This window comes from Protopterus annectens, chromosome 8.part0 (genome assembly GCF_019279795.1).
Source record: "Protopterus annectens isolate FY-2018-M chromosome 8.part0, PAN1.0, whole genome shotgun sequence".
NCBI lineage: Eukaryota > Metazoa > Chordata > Ceratodontiformes > Protopteridae > Protopterus > Protopterus annectens.
In genome coordinates this window covers 1,592,791,965-1,592,810,000 of record NC_056741.1, presented here as the reverse complement: position 1 = coordinate 1,592,810,000, position 18,036 = coordinate 1,592,791,965, and the positions used below count along the sequence as shown (strand labels likewise).

The 18,036-nt window shown below is 40.5% G+C and overlaps 1 protein-coding gene across 1 annotated transcript in view; it reads left to right on the top strand.

Moving 5' to 3' along the window:
- The first annotated feature begins 845 nt into the window (after nt 1-845).
- The window catches only part of LOC122808516 (sorting nexin-19-like), a 501,608-nt gene continuing 484,417 nt past the window's right edge, over nt 846-18,036 (top strand). The window contains exon 1 of the mRNA XM_044079471.1: nt 846-3,529. Within this exon, the coding sequence (XP_043935406.1) occupies nt 1,823-3,529 (1,707 nt within the window). The 5' untranslated portion in view covers nt 846-1,822. The remainder of the gene's footprint in view (nt 3,530-18,036) is intronic.

Below are 18,036 nucleotides of genomic sequence, written 5' to 3'. Positions count from 1 at the left end.
TAACTGAGCCATAACTTTCAAGCAATAAGGGACAAACATCAACAGAATCTGGAATACATCCAGAAATAATCAAGGACAGTTAAACTTTTACTATTTACTTGAGACATTGATAGAATAAACGATGTGAATTAATATTAATTTCCTGAAGTAAACGACTCCTATAACTCAAAATTATTGTATTTCCTTATAACGTTTAATTCATCACCTTTTCTCCAAACTTCACCAGTTTTTGGAGGAATTAAGAGGGACAGAGTTAAAATGTGAATAAAAGTCAGGGATGTCCTGTCTCTGGAAATCAGGAGTAGCTGAAGGTATGAAATGAGACTTGTTACCACCCGTCCCTGTTTGCACAGTACAGACTCTATTTTTGGGCAGTTTTGTCCTGCAGGAAAAACTAATATAAAATAGCAACTGTCCTGACATTTTAGAATAAAAATGGTTCATATTTTTTTATTTAATAGTTGTATAAAACAATTATTTTATATATGAAACATCTAAATGTTATATGAAACAGCATAAACAACTGCAATGCTACCAAAGTAAGCATTTATTTTTGGTAAAAGGTGAAGTCCTACCTTTTGAAGCGGCCGTGAGTATGGTGTATCATGCAAAATCCCATGTTTCTACAAAGAATGTTCCACTTTGGGTGTTTGAAAAGTAGCGTGGCGAGTGTGCTTATCATGCCTTTTCTCTATAGAAGTACTGTACTACTCAGATTACTGCGGCAGGAGCTTTGCGACCTCCTCGCCAATAGAAGGCGGGCTCTACGTTCAGTGCGCTTTTCAGCGTGGGCTCGGTTCTTATCCTCCTTTAAAAAAACACCTTTTGTTGTTCGTAATCTTGGAGTTGATACAGTATGCTTAGATTAGTAAATCAGTTCATTATAAATCATTGATTTTCTTTCTTTTTTTAACTTATTCAAATTAGTAGAAACGGTATGACAAACGCGAACTGGTGTGTTATCAGTTTAGTGGTTAAAGAAGGAGAAGAGCATAGACTCAGATTTAGTGAGCGTTATAAAGGAATAGGTTCGAAACCCAAGCTCGCTGACTGGAGTGATGATTACAGGTTTGAGGTTTATTCTTGCCCCAGAGTAGTTTGCAGCGTGCTAGGGGAGGTACCCCTGCAGGTTACTGATAGAAAACATTGTTGTTTGGATTTCTTATAGCAGTGTTTGTGTTTAATACAGAAGATTCGGGTATTTACCAGGATGTGCCATATAAAATGCAGCTGATGTCTTTACAGCTCCCTCTGGATGTACAGAAATTTCAGTGACTGCTGCCACCTGATTCACGCATAGCTTTGACGCCAGTTTCTTCCAATAGTTTATTTATGGATGTAATTATTTTAAAATATTTGTGATTTAATTAATTTGCATTAGTTACTACCTTTACCTGTTCTCACTAAAGTAACCGCAGTTTTTAGTTATAGTCCCCACTTAGTGTCTTTGCAGTCCGCAGGGTATACTGTTGGAATGGGAGCTGTTTCTGCAGGTATATTTTTATAACATTTTGACTGGTGCCATTTCTGACTTCGTCACTTGCAGTAATAGTAGCCAGTCGTGGACAAGTGTCCTATGTACAGCAGATTGTCGCGTGGTCACAAGAGACGGTGCAACTTGTATTTTCCTCCTTGCTGTGGTTTTGGAGCTAATTAATTAACCCATAATTTCACCTGGGTTTTAAGAAATGTGTGCAGTGTGTATGCTTCTTAAAGACATGATATTTCAAGTCGATGGTTTCATCAAAACAAAGTGATCTGGTCACTTCGGTAAATAATATAAAAGCTGCAGAATTTACATAGAGTACTTGTTTTGCTAAAGATGGCTGAGCTGGGTATTTTGAAAGATGGGCTTGGCAGTTTTACTAAACATTTTACAGGGAACCTGACATTCGTTAGTTTCTTTACAGTCCTAATTTGGCTGATACTTTTCCACATGTTAGTTGGAGGATGGGTGTTCATTATTATCTTCACTTGCTTGGTAGCTGCTGGTGGCTGGTTGGGGTCTCATGCTGTTCTTAATTTAGAGAATAAAGTCTACTTGGAGAAATTTATCAGGTTAAGTAGCAGTCCACAGAGTCCAGACAGTGAGACACAATTGGCAGAAGAAGTAAACAGCACCATTAAGAAGATTATCCGAGATTTTGTGTCCTCCTGGTACAAGACAGTGAGTTCTGATCCTTTGTTTGAGCAGGAAGTACAATGTGCAATGCAGAACATGGCAAAAGAACTCAAACGAAGGATGGAACTGGTTGACAAAAAAGCTCTTGCCCAAAAAGTTCTGCTTTTGTGTGGCTGTCACCTAAATTGCTTTATTGAAGCCAAAGATAGTGTCACACAGGCAAAACAGGTCAGGATCTCAGAGGGGTTATCCCATTCCATAGATTCAAATGTCTGGCAAGCCTATAGTAAAACAGCAGGCTGGCATTGGGCATTGCAGTCCCCTGCCATGGAAATTGGCTGTGCCCGAGCTATTGTTGATTTACTGCTTCATGTTCTAGTTCCCAGACCACATTTAGAGACTCTAACAGGATGCTTTGTTGTAGGGGAGCTGATAACATGCAACGTTTTGCTGCCTCTTATTACTAAACTTTCGGATCCTGACTGGATCAACCTCATTCTTATTCATATAATTTCAAGGACAAGTAAGAAAGGTGAGCCAGAAGTTCCAGAACAGCTTCAGCAGCCTCAGATACCAAATTCTTTGCCTTTAAAAGTCCATGTGGAACCTCTGCCAGAAATTAGACTGCCCACACCAGACACAGCTGAACTTTTAAGCTATGATGTGGTAGATAGTGTAGAATGTCTTTGCCAAGAAGCAGATGAATCCAAGGATGAATTTAGCTCCGATTTTAGTGCTGATACCATAAGCAGCAAGGAGAGGAGTTTTTCCATGGAATATGTGGGATCAGATACCCTAAAGACATTGTTTCCTTGTGAAGACTTGGAGTTAGAGTCCCCAGTATGTGACATAAGAGATTGTGAATCCCTAGTTCTTCTTCCTGCAGAAGTCGTTTTGGATGCAGTTCATGATTCTCTTGTTCCCCGGTTTGGTGTGATTGCTGTAAGGCAAGATGCAAGTGGGAACAACCAGGCGCAGGGTTGTACAGATATGTCGCCATCTTTACCATGCTCTGCTGGATCTAGCCAAAATTCATGGTGCTTGACATCCGAGCATCTTGCTAATGCACCAGATTTGAAAGGGGAAGGCATAGTTTCTTCTGTTGTTTCCAAGTCATTACCTGCGCATCCAGAAATGTGTGTTCCTGCACAGACATCCTTCATTGATAAGATGGTGCTGCCTTTTGAGGCTTTGCCAATTGAACCCTTGGAGCCTGATTCAGTGGGACCACTGCAAACTTCTTCACCTACCTCTGCTGCCACAGAGAGTCTGGCATCCTTTGCTTTTGAGCCACTCAGTAGCCCCGACATTCCAGTGGTCATTCAGAACATGAGAATAACTGGAACCATCACAGCACGTGAACACAGAGGGACAGGCTTCCATCCATACACTTTGTACACCATCAAGGTAAGAGTGTAATGTGTTACTATAAAAGCTGTTCTACGAGTGTAATGAAGTATGTACTAAAAGTTGAGTACCTGCCTGCAGTCAGGTAAACTCTAGTCTGGGTGCCTGAACTCTTGGTGTGTTCTCTCTTCAGTGACAGCAGATGATTGTATCCTTGTTTTTCTGGTTTTTGACAACTTGGTTCATTTTTAAATTGTGCTGCAGTATTGTCACCATCTAAGAATTCTCAGTACTTGGATCTTTTAAGTCTTTTTCATATTTTTTGCTTTTCTTTTGTTGTTGATTTTTTTGTATCATGTATGCATAAAAAGCCAGTGAAATTGTGCTTGTAACTCTGAATTTATCAGAAAACCTTCTGTTTCATATATTAATATATTAATACTTTTTATCTAAGTGTAACTTAAAATGTCCATTCCTAGCCTTCATTTTCTTTGAGGTTAAAGCTTTTTTTACAGTTTGATAACTAGGTAAGTGAGCTGGTCTGCTGAACCCCTTTTCACTCATGACCTGGGTACAAACATATAGAAGATTATTCAGAGAATTAGAAGAATAACTTACATCAATATTATAACACATGGAGTAGCACTGATACTAAGCATTAATGTACACGTATATTTTGCAAGTATTTAAAGTTGGTTCCATTTCAGTAAATATGCAGAGAAGTATGTACACAGGGTTAGACATTCTATTTTTAGAATGTATAGCTTTTCAACAGAAATAAATAAGCTGGAAAATTATTGTAGCAGTCAGCCAGTATCATGAAAGCAGGTGCATTTAGACTCTGTTTGCAGGGATTGCTTAATGTATTTTTGAAAGATTGTAGGGTAGCACAGTTTATGTCTAAGGAGTTCCATGTCAGGTCCAAGTCTATAAAAGGCTTTTTCTCCAGTAGTAAGTCTGAGTCAAGGTTGGAAAAGGGGGCTGTGGATTATTGTCTGTTTCTAAGGTGGTAGAGCGGGTCCCTTATTTGGTGTAGTCTTTTAAGAGGGTAGGGGGCAGTAGCCCTGTTGTAGGGTTTTAAAGATCAGAGTACTTCACAAGAAAGTGGCTCTTTTAGTAATAGGAAGCAAGTGGGCATTTCCATGCAGTGCACTACTGGCCGAGCTAAACTATCACCATTGTTCAAATCTTTTATTATGGGCTATTTGAATTATTTGAGGAGAATGGAGAGTGATTAGTGGGAGGACATATTCTATTTTGGGAACAGAAACATTTTTAACTATTGCTATACATGCAGCTGGGTGGCGTAGTGGTTAGTGTTGCCTCACAGCAAGAGGTTCTTGGGTTCGATTCTGAGCTCTGGTGCCTTCTGTGCAGAGTCTGCATGTTCTCCCTGTGTTTGCGTGGGTTTCCTCTGGGTGCTCTGGTTTCCTCTCACATTCTGAAGACATGCACTAGGTGGATTGGACACTGTAAAATAGCCATAGGTGTGTGTGTGTGTGTGTGTGTGTGTGTGTGTGTGTGCGTGTGCACTCGTGCAAGTCTGTCATGAGCTCTACGAGGAAGATTGGGCCTTGGGCTAGCAACCTGAGCTCGTAAAACCAGTAATTGGTACAGAAATAATGAGCACTGAAAGGTGCTCATTGCCCGATGTACCACATGGTGCATAAATGGGAAAGGGAGAGAGAGATATGTGCAGCTGGGGAGAGAAGGTGTGTGATTCAAAAGCATAGTTTCAGCTAATTCATTACTTTGGATGTGATCTTATCTGTGTGTATATTAAAGTTTTGAAGTGGATCTAGAATTACATCAAGACCTTTTTGCTTAACATTTAACATTGTGATCCCCTTATAATCTATTAATGTTAACCAGGGTAAATGTGATAAATCTAATGCTGTTTGCTATAGCAAAGACACTTTTTTTGTTGCTGTTTATTAGAAGCTTGTTTTTATTGAGCCAGTTCCACATGTCTAAGGATTGGTGATTTTTTTTTTCTACCTTAAGTAGAAGGATTTCTTTGCATACATAATTAGGTTATGGTTGGGGAGGTCTAGAGTTGTATTGTTAATGATCAGTGAGAATAAAAAAGGGATCTAAGACAGAGGCTGGAGGGACTCTGGTGTATATCATGTTTCCTTTTCTCCTTGAAAAAAAAAAACTAATTTACTTTAAATACATTTACTTGAAGTTTGTCATGTCCCACTTCCCCCTCTCTTTTACCTCCTAAAGTCAGATCAAGACTTATTACCCTTTACAGCCTAGTCTTCCAGTTTTTATTACCCCTATTCCTTATCTTCTCCGTTGTGACAAAATATTTTTATTTGTTGTGCTTACTTACTCAAATCATTTTAATCATTGTCCTTTGTCTAGTTATGGAACCATTTGTCAAAAGGGGAAACCCACCTTAGCCAGCACTGTGGCATAAAGGGATAATGCCCTGACTATGGCTTATCTATGTCACAGGTGACCTGGGTTCTGTCATTAGCTTGGATATCTGAGATCCTTTTTGGAGATATTAGCATGCTGTTCTGGGGGTTGGTTATGAGAGCACCCTGTGGGCAGGTGTGTAGTCCTCAGATGTAACTGATGATATTCATAAAATCAAAGCTGAGTCTACTGAATGCTTTCTCTGCATCAAGACTCACCAACAGTGCCAGTACTTTTACACCCCCTTCCCATCATTCTGTTAATGTTATGAAATGTTTGCGTCTCCACTGCAGAACCATATTGATCCATATCTGTCTATTTTGGCAGTAACTTTGCCATGCTCATACTTTGTAGCCCTGGTTTAAATTTGTAATGAGTCTGTACAAAGCTGGAAGGGTTTTACCCTATTTGGGTAAAACCGCCTTCATAGCTTTTTTTTTCTAAGATGCTGGTGCTCTTCACCCCCCTCATCCCATTTTTTTTAAATACTGTTAAAACAGTAACTTCCTGATATTTATCATTTTTTCCCTTCTAACTTTAAAACTATTCTCATCACTTCCTATCTTGGTGATTAATTGTTGTTTTGTCTTCCTCTAACCTTGGCATAATTAAGACTTCCTTGAATATGTCCATTTGTGCCTTTTATTTATTTCCTCATTTCTTTGCTGTATACACATTTCTGAAAAATTTTCTAATGCCTCTATAGGATCTCTGGTTGTTTTGTCCCATTTTAGGCTACCCAAGTTTGACGACAACCCCTTCAACTTTATGTTGCGTAAGTCATTGTATTAAACATTTTTGTCACCAAAAAGTAGTTGCTTAATAGCAGTGTTCCATATTCATGCACGTTATTAAAATACTTCCTTATTCATCCTTCAGCAATTGCTCCTATTTTTGTTCAGTCAGATTCTCCTTATTCTGCAGTACTTTAAACTTTGCCAGACCCGCTTATTTCCTAATGCTACCTGCCCATATCTTTTCCTACCTACCCTATTTTTAAACTCCATTTCATTTTGTCCCTCACAGTAGCTATCCCTTTTGAAGAAATCTGTCTTTTTAGATAACTCTCAAATGATTTCCATTACATATTCTTTTAAAAGAATCATTTGAACAAATAGGAAAGCAACAGTGTCTCATTTTTACTTCGTTACACTGCATCTTTATTTTTGTTTTTCAGTGCATAGTCTGAAATATACTATTAAATGTGTCAAAACTATCAGTTAAATACATTCTCTTGTGAAATGTTAATTCTATCCAGTTATTATATTTGGGGAGTAAACTGTATTGATTTCCTGCTATTAACAAAACAGTGCAAGAAACTTCTCTGTGTGGAAGATTTTCAGTCCGTATATCTCTAGTTAATCACTGTATATTAATCAGATCAGACAATTGTAGTAGAAGTAGTGAACTTAAACTTGTCTTAAATAAAAAAAATATATATATAATTTGAAATATTGTACAGAATTACTAAGTATTCAAAAGTAATCCGAGCAAGGCAGGCAGTCTGTTTCCAGTTGAAAATTCTTTATTAAGTACACACACAAGCGATCCAAGTAAAACAAAAATAACGGAGTAGTAGTTTCCTCACAAGCTTTCTAAATATACATACATACATATATATATATATATATATATATATATATATATATATATATATATGTGTGTGTGTGTGTGTGTGTGTGTGTGTATATATATATATATATATATATATATATATATATATATATACTTTTTATCAGGCAAGGGAGTGGTTTACTGTGCTGTAAAACAGTGTTATTTGTACACATGTTAAATTCACATCCCTTCCCCTATCAGTGTGACATTCGAGCTAGTCCTGCCCTACTTAGTAGCTGTCATAATAATATAATCCTTATGTAGTTTAAATAAATAAAATTTATAATGATGTGGTACCTCTTATTTAACCAGATTATTAAGAGTGATTTTATCCAAGACAGTATATTACATGGCTGGAAATATATCAACCTTAATCCATTTGGCACTCATATATATATATATATATATATATATATATATATATATATATAAATATATATATATATATATATATATATATATATATATATATATATATATATATATATATATATATATATATATATATATATATATATATATATATATATATATATATATATATATATATATATATATATATATATATATATATATATATATATATATATATATATATATATATGTATATATATATATATATATATATATATATATATATATACACGTACAATTTGCATGTAAAAAAATCAGTTGAAAAAATTATATTCTATTTTCATAACCTGTTGTTAACAAAGTTCGCTTTCGTCCTTCTAGACTTCTTCAGGTCTGTGTACAAGAACCCTAAAAACTATGTATAAAAATATTATTGTATAATTAGTTTTGTTGTTACACATCATTTTGAATAAAATGGAAAAATCAAACAAGAAAAATAAGAAGAAAAGTATGATGATGGAAAACAAAATATACACTTAAAAACTGATTTAACATGGTATTTAAAACCATCTAGTAAAATAAAATAAAATTAGTCATGTAAACAATGTGGCAATTTTCTAAGTTCCAGTGCACTTTTAATTGAAAAGTAGTAGTTTAGTCTAGGCTTCGTAAAAGAGTTCAGCTTTAATTGCCACATGAGTTCATGTTTATCCAGAATATTTGGGATGTCTCTAAGATCACCCATGTCTGTGCGATCCAGGATCTGGAACTTAAAACCTGTGTGTGTCTTATGAAGGGAAAGGTGTTTGGCTAGTGCATTATTTTTACATCCAGAGTGGATTTCTGACAGATGACATGAAATCCTACGCTTAAGTTTATTTACAGTCTTGCCCACATAGAATGCATCACATTCATTGCACTGTGCCCTGTAAATTACTTGTGTAGTGTTAGTCACCCCCTGTAATTACTTTTGTAGTGTTGCAGTCATCCCCTGCACTGGTAAAAGCTATCACCTTGCTGTATAAATATACAAAATGTACAGTTAGCTTCACATCTTTTAGTGTTTCTTTCATATGGGCTAGGTTTAAATGCAACAAAACTTCTAATGTTCCTGGCCTTCCTGTAAACAAAGGATGGGGCTTCACCTAAGATATTAATCAGAAAATGTTTTCTGTGACAATGGCCCCGTTTTCTTCAATAACATTTTTGATACTGTGATAATCCAAAGTATGGGCCGGATTTACGTAGGCTTGCACAGAGTCTGAGTACCAGAAACCAATATGTCTGCCGAGCGATCCAGGAACAGCCGGCAGGGGCGTGCATGAGAGCTCCTAAAACTACTCTTGCACGGACAGTGTTAGGTTATGCAAATTACCTCATTTGCTGCTGAAAGCTATGCAAATGAGGTAAATTTGCGATCCAGGAAACGCTAACCTGTCCAAGTAAGAGTAGTGTCATTTGCAGAAATGTACTCTGTTGGTAACAGAGTACCGTTCTGCAAATAGCAAAACGGAGCAATGACAGCTCCAAATAAAGGATGCATCCAGTTGAGGAAGCATGCCAATGGCCAAATATAAGGCCATTGGCATTTATATGTGTTGCAAAAAATTAATAAATTTTTTCCCCAATGTTTAAGCATAGCGCAAACTTGCGGCGCTCTAAAAAACAAAACAAAGATAAAAGCCAAAAATAGGCATCTTATTACAAATATACATCTGCCATGCAAGCAAGTGGTAGGCTGAAGACAACATGGCTACTGAGTAGTGGTTGCTAAGGGGGGAAGCTCAATGTGAGAGATGTAACCAATCATTAGTAGGCAAGCCTATGCAAATGAGTATAAGGACAGTGAATCCCAAATTTCCCTGATATTTGAACCGTGTCCCTAGAGTGTAAGAGTAGGATTAGGGGAGTTTCAGAGTAGTAGGTAGGTGACATCATGAGGGGGGTATGTATCAAAGACTGTAAGCTTATTGGAGCAGAGTGGCATGTGTTTGTTGCGAGTTTCTCAGGACTGGAAGAGGCGTGTCTACAGTTGTCTGAACTGAAACCCGGAAACCGAAGGCGTAAGCTGTGGCTACAACCAAAGTTTCTTGCAAAGATGCTTACACTGTGTGCGCGCCTCTAAACCCGTGTAAGACTGTGTGCACCCGTGTAAGCCTGTGTAAGACTGTCTAAGCCTGTGTGCGCAGTGTGCATCTGCCTAAGCCTGTGTAAGGCCGTGTGCGTGCTTGTGTGCTCGTGTTTGCGCAGCGCTGCCCCCTGTGGAAACAGAAAGGGAAAAGGAAGGAAAATTAGTAGTAGGAAGTTGACCAAAGAGAACTAGCAGAGCTGCCAGGTGAAATCAATCAGAATCAGCCAATTACACAGGCAGTACACTAGCTCAGCCCAGCACTTAAAACTCTGCAAACAACATTCCCCCATGTTCTACTCAGAAACACTGCAACACAGCAGTGTAAAAAGAGAAGTGAAAACTTAAAAAGCTTAACTGAGACAAAAAAATGTTAGGGGCTGCCATTGCTATTATAAGGAAACATGTGCAAGATGCTGAGGGTGGTGTCATTGAGAATGAGCAACCCACAGTGAGGAGACTGAGGAGAGTGTACAGACCCAGGGCAACCTACCAGGGCCTACATGAGCTGGAAATAGTGGAGCGCTATAGAGTGGACAGAGAGCTCCTGCAGCAAATTGTTGAGCTGTGCAGGCCACGCCTCACACACAGAACCAACAGAGGGGAACCCATCCCAGTGGAAACCAAGGTATGTGTTGGCCTAAGAATACTAGCAACAGGTACCTTCCAGAGACCAACTGGTGATATGATGGGGATTTCACAGACATTAGCATCCTAGGTACTGCACCAGTTCCTGAATACCATGTCAGCACATGTCGGTGATCATGTATATTTCCCCAATTCCCATGAGGTATTGGCCAGCAATATGCGTCTCTTCCAGCAAATAGCAGAATACCCGGAGGTAGTGGGTGCAATTGACTGCACGCACATACACATCAGAGCACCAGCCAGTGAGCGGGGTAGGGCCTACATCAACCGCAAGGGCTTCCACTCCATCAACTGCCAGGTTGTGTGCGATGCCCAGGGCGTAATACTGAATGTGTGTGCTGGCTGCCCTGGAAGCTACCACGACTCCCATATCTGGCATCTGACGCAGCTGTACCAGATATTTGCCAATGGTGATATCTCTGACGGTCACCTAGTGGGGGATGCTGGATAAGCACTGGAGCCGTGGCTGATGACACCCATCAGAAATGCCCACACACCTGAACAAGAGCTCCATAATGAGGCACACGCACAAACACGAAATGTAATCGAGCATGTGTTTGGGATGCTCAAGTCATGGTTCCAGTGCCTGGACACATCTGCTGGAGCCTTGCAGTACTCACCAACTACATGTACCCAAATTGTCATGGTATGTGCCATGCTACACAATATGATCCTGCGAAAACAGCTGAATCAGGAACAGCATGGGGCAGGGCCAAACAGCCCCCCACCATTGCCAAGGCCTGCACAGGCACAGCGTGACTCGGAGGAGGAGCAACCTGAGCCTGCCCCAGTAGGCAGAAGGAGGCATGCCCAATATGCCTTGGCAAAGAGGCAACGCATAGCACATACACTGGCTCAGTAGGAACCCTGGAAATGATGGGATGCCTAACTTGACACTACCTGTTTTCAAACATGTATAGGGAGTGTAGTATGTGCATCCAACATAGGCAGCCTTGCAGCACCACCGGAGGCATGATTGCCATGTTTTAAGCAATATAAAGCAGTGCTAAGCAGCATTTACCAATATTTAAAATATGTAAACAAAATTGCCTGTGCCAATTAGCCCAATGTTGGGCAACGTTGAGCAATGTTGGGCAAGGTCGGGCAAAGTTGTGCAAAGACAGGTAAACATGCTCATATTAGCTTTACTGTCCCTTAAGCAGTCTGGTCTGCCTAGCATGAAAATAAAAAGTAGTGACTGGGCTCGAACCCATGATACAGTGCACTATAGTCACAGTGCTGAACTACTAAGCCATGATAGCATTTCAGTAGCACAGACACAGCAGGACAATTGTACAGTAATGCAAACACAAAGAAATGCTGTAACATGCCCCTAAAGACGCATATGGGTAACCTCCCCCACAGGCCTATGCAGACAGAGAACATCAGACCAGGCAGTGTGATGTGGGCTGTGTAGGCTATGAAGTTGCAATCCAATATATGTGGCATTGGACGCTAAGAAGTGTAGTACAGTAGTATGCCTCAAGCCAGTATGATAGGCAACAGTACAGACTGAAATGGTGTACCGTACATAGCAGTGCAGGCATAGCAAATGTGTATAAGTGTCAGGTGAACCCCTCATCATATATACACCCACAGTAACAATCAAGTGTGCCCCTGGGTAGAAATGTACAAAGAATAGCTTCCCCCCTGTATGTAGAAATGTTAATAAGTCTATGCAAAGTGTCTCATGGAAGCCTTGCAGGCACAGCATGATCCCTGTTGATCTATGACACAAAGGTGAGGCCTGCTGTAAAAATACAACTTGATTTTCCATACACATATAGTATAAATGTCTGTACTGGTCGTGCTCACACACACCAACAAATGTAGTGGATTTCATTCAGCATCACACAAAAAGGTCATACTGGGCATGCTCACACACTTAAAAAAATGAAGCAAATGTCAGGCAACAACATACTGAAAGGTCATACTGGGTGTGCTCACATACTTATGCCAAATATGAAGGATTATAATAAGGGATCTATGGACAAATGTGGATAGACATCTCTACTACCAGAAGCACATTCATAAATTTGTCAGAAAATCATGCTATGTGTTCACACAAACCGCCAAGGTCTGTGCATGTAGGTCAAAGGAGGTTCCCAGTAAGTCATCAGACCTGTCAGAGAGTACCACAACACACTTGCGATGAATCTGCCTAGGCACGTTCAGCAGCCAGAAAGACCACTGAAGTACCCTAACAAGAGGATTACTGGCCTCAAACAGTAGCCCCATTCAACAAGACTGAGTGTGACCCAATCTCTACCCTGTTGCATACTGTCTACTCAGGAGATCTCTGCCCAGCAGACAGGTCCATGTCATGGCTACACTCAGATCTGTTCTGAGTTACAGCTCAATGGCACTAAATATACAGACCCAACTGATATTGGCAATGGAAGACTGCAAAGTTGCTGTCATCACGGCTGCACAGGTAAAAAACACACTCCAAAGCCAGTATCACAGCAGCCATGGGACCAGATAACTTCACAGGCTGTGTTCCACACAAACCACAGAACAAATAGGCACCACACTGACATACCATGTGCAGTCATAGCCTCACCTCATGCTTTGTGCCTGTTGAATGGTGCACAGTGATGGTCATCCCACTACACAAGGGTGGAGACACCACGGACCCCAGGAACAATCGCCCATTAGCCTGACAAGCACACTTTTCAAGGCCATGGAATTTATCATTATACAACATTTAAAAATTACATTTGTAATCCCCAAACCCTGGACCACAACCATGTAGGGATTGTAAAATGCAGATCATGTCACCTAAACCTGATAGATGACATTGAAGCAGTCAACAGAACTTTCAACAAGCGTAAGGTGATTCACACAGCCTATGTTGATCCTGCCACGGCTTACAACACCACCACACACTCTGGAAATATAGGTAAACCCACTAAACTAGGTATAAATTGTTGTGTCACAAGATGTGCTGCCAACAGGTCTACTGACAGAACACACACTGTGAAAGTAGCAGACTCCAAGTATGAGTTGGACCAGTGATGAGTGCAGTACCACAAGGTCCAGTCCTGTGTCTTGTCCTGTTTAGTATCAATTTCCTTGAAGTAAACTTCAACATGGAAGGTCTGTGGCTACTGAAGTTTCCAGAGGACTGCAAACTAGGAGCCATAATTGTAAACACTAAAGATGTGGACATCCTACAAAAGGGCCTCACTTGAGACAGATGGCTGTTGTCAAAGCCATGGGCTCTAGCTCAATGCCAAAAGGTGCATTGTCATCCCCTTTGTTAAAGGATCTGTAGCCAAGAACGACAACATAGGCGATAGTATACTTAACACTGAAAGTGTGATAAGAGACCTTGGTTCACAGGTGGACACTGGACACAACGGTGATAATCGCATCCCCACAGTAGTCGGGGAAACCCTGCTATGTTGCACACCCCATCACAAAATGTGTCTCATGCAGAATAGAAGAGGACATTGTTCCCCACTACTCATCACTCACTAGAACTATAAAAGAGTACAACGCCACTTTTGCTATGTACCTCACAAGCCAACTACAACAACTGGAAAGCCTGCAGCAATACCTCACAAAGAGCATTAGCGGCATGAAATACATGCCATACACAGACTATCACAAAATGCTCCATCAGTACTCCCTTGCATATCACCTACTCAGATGTGTTCACTGCCTAACATACAAAGCTATGTCAAATGCAGAGCTGTTGGACATGCTCCACATAAAACACTCACAATCCCCTGACCTTTGGATCCAAAACCATGAGTGAAATACAAAAGGAAGGGGTGTACAAATTTATCCTATGGATACCCCCACCTCCAGGTTAGTGGCACAGCATGAGGCCTTGGAGACCATACAAGTGCAACTAAGATTGTGCAAAGCTGCTCATCAGATTGTAGCCTTCTACAGTTCATCTACCTTGTCACAGGAACCTCGCACAGTATTCCTGAGAACAGTGGAATATATCAAGGTCCTATCAAACAACATTATATGAGGTGATTACAACTACCCAAACATTGAGTGGGAGAATCACTTGTGTACAATGTCCATTGCCCAATCTTTCCTAGAGTTTAAAAGCTCCAACACCCTGGAACAGCTGGTCACCATGGCCACTAGAGGTGACACCATATTGGACCTGATCATCACCAACATGGGGTATCAGTGTTCCACAACAGAGATAAAACCCTCGCTGGTAATATCAGATCGTAAAGTAATCACACTGGACATCCACATCACACCTCCCGAACAGCCAATGAAACCAAACCACCGTGAAATTTTCAAAAAAGCAAACACACATCCCAAGACTGAAGTGGAAGGTTCCAAAGACCTCTTGCTATAGGAGAATGGTATACAATCTGCCAAATCAGTTACAAGTGCATCCTATGAGCATCTACAGGGATGCATGGATCGAGACATCACAAATAAAACCAAGATGCACTCCTCCAAAAATAAGAAAACAATCTGGTGGTCGTTGGCCATAAATAAACTAGACAACAGGAGGAGGAAACTAACACCCGATAGAGCCAACTTCACTAAAGGAAAGGCATCACTGATCATTATTAGGAAGTAGCAATGATCGCTCATGGAATAATTCAAGGACACTGTCAAAAGACAATTGCCAAGGACTATAAGAATAACAACCGCAAAGCATGCTGTAGCTTTACCAGACATGTAGGAGTCAACTTTCAAATATGCTGTCAGCTACTGACAAATGGCAAGGAATACACTGAACCAACTTTCATTGGCCACATCCTGGGGGACAAGTTCAGTGTAAACCTCACCCCATCACCCCCAAAAGAGCCTGTGTCCATCACAGAAGGATGCAGAGCCCCAGACGTTATGGACATGCAGGTAAGGACAGCCCTCTCCAAAGCCAAGAACACAGCATCAATGGGAATGGATGGTGTCCCAGGCTGCGTCTTACACTAGGCCCAAAAGGAACTACACCCTCACCTACATTCACTGCCCAGACTTGATCGTAACACAGGGTATGTACACAAAGAATGGCATACACTAACAGCCATCCATCTCCACAAAGGGGGTGCCATAATAGAACCTGGAAACCATTGCCCTATATGCCTACTCAGCCTGGTCTACAAAGCTATTGATCAAATTGTCATGGAACCCATAAACAGAGACAGTGGGGACCTCCAGACACTGGACTCTACACAGGTTCACCTTGTTAAAGGCAGATCCTGCCTCCTAAGCATAGTTGACATACTTCAGAAAGTCACCAAGGACATAGATGGATGTGAAAGTAGACCACACAGCCCACCTGGACCTCACTAAGGACTTTACCCACCATTCCCCACTCTGTCATCATGGACACGCTTACCAGCCTGAACATCAACAGGTATGTCACAGGATGTGTGGCTTAGTGTCTCTCAGATCAAACACACATGTTCAGAGTTGCGGGTGCCATGTCCGACAGACAGTCACAAATGGCATCCCACAGGTCTTGCTCCTGGGACCCCACCTGTTCAGTGTACACTGCTCAGAGGTACAGGCAAGCACGGGAGGAGTATGGCTGAACAGGTTTGCAGATGACTGCTAACTGCGGTTCATAATAGATTCTAAGGTTGACACACACATCCTCCAGAAGGGGCTTACAGACACAGATACCTGGTGTCAAAACAATGCCCCAACAAGAATGACAAAGAATGCATAGTCATCCCGTTTTGCTAAAACAAAGTGCAAACAAATCACCACATAGGTGGTACACCAGTATGTATGGAGAAAGTCATGAAGGCCCTGGGGATACAGTTAGATAGTGAACTCCCCTTTGATGATCACATGGCCAAAGTGTTCAGACATTCCTTCTATGTAGCCCACCCATTGTCACCTAATGTAACCCACTTTGTCTAGTCTGATGATGTCACCATTCTACAAGTATACCTGTGGAAAAGAAAACTCACAGTAATGTGTATAGCGCGTCGTGTAAATGCGTACTCCTGTAGTAAAATCCTGCACTTGGCAGGTGTGTGTGTGTGTGTGTGTGTGTGTGTGTGTGTGTGTGTCATCTCCTTAGAGAGGAGCAACCTTTTTGGAGGGTAGTCAGACACCTTAAAAGTGGTATACTAATCTTTGTCATGTCTGATGATGTCACCACCCTACAAATATACCTGTGGAAAGAGACCCCACAGTAGTGTGTATAGCGTGTCGTGTAAATGCGTACTCCTGTAGTGACGTATAAGAGAATTTAAGTACCTTTATCTGCTCTTTTTTTTCAAAAAATACAGTGTTTAAATTGATTTTAACTGTGTGGAAGGAATATTAACTGAACTGGAAGTTAGTCAGTGTTTGCTGAACTTTGTTATTTGCTATTATACAATTCCTCCCCTAAAACATGCTCCCTAATTGGCCAGCCCAACCAGCGTGCCCGTTGTAAATCCCTCAATATACTAACGGAAAAAGGTCCGGTCGCCCGGACTTTTTCCGTTAGTATAAAACACTGTCTCGCTATGTTAAGAGTTTAACATAGCGACATGTTTAAAAAAAGCAACAGAGATCTCCGTTGCTTTTTTTAAAGCTGTCTCGCTATGTTAAACTCCTTTAACATAGCGACACAATGTAAAAGCAACGGAGATCTTGCAATCTCGCTGCTTTTTTTTGAACTGTCTCGCTATATTAAATGGGTTTAACATAGCGATACAGCTTTAAAATAAGCAACGGAGATATCCATTGCTTATTTTAAAGCTGTCTCGCTATGTTAAACCCATTTAACATAGCGAGACAGTTTTTTTTAAAAAAAAAAGCAACGGAGATCGCAAGATCTCCATTGCTTTTTACTGTTTCGCTATGTTAAATGGGTTTAACATAGCGAAACAGCTTTACAATAAGCAACGGAGATCTCCGTTGCTTATTTTAAAGCATCTCGCTATGTTAAACCCATTTAACATAGCGAACAAAAAAGCAACGGAGATCTTACTTCGGTTGCTTTTTGCTCAACTCTGATGTACTCAGCGCGCAGTACATCAGAACCGCCGAGAATACCAGACAGCTGCGGAAGGGCAGTAAGAGGCATTATACAATGCCATTATTTAAGAAAAGTAATTATTTTTCTTAAATAATGTCATTATATACAATAACCACTTCTGGGTGTGGGTAATGTTGATTTACCCATGGTTGGCTTTGTTTTGGTCCTCGGGCGCCTCGGGACCAAACCACGCCAACCGTGGGTAAATCAGCATTACACCCAGGCGGGTTATTGCTATAGTAATTACAGGTGTGGGGTAGTCACATTCTTTGATTTCCTGTCCTTGCCTATTTAAGTGGTACAGCGTGAAATATTTTCTGCTTAAAACCTCAGCTTTGGACGGCTAAGGACTTGCTGTATTTAACTGGACGAATAAGAGAATTTAAGTACCTTTATCTGCTCTCTTTTTTTTTTCAAAAAATACAG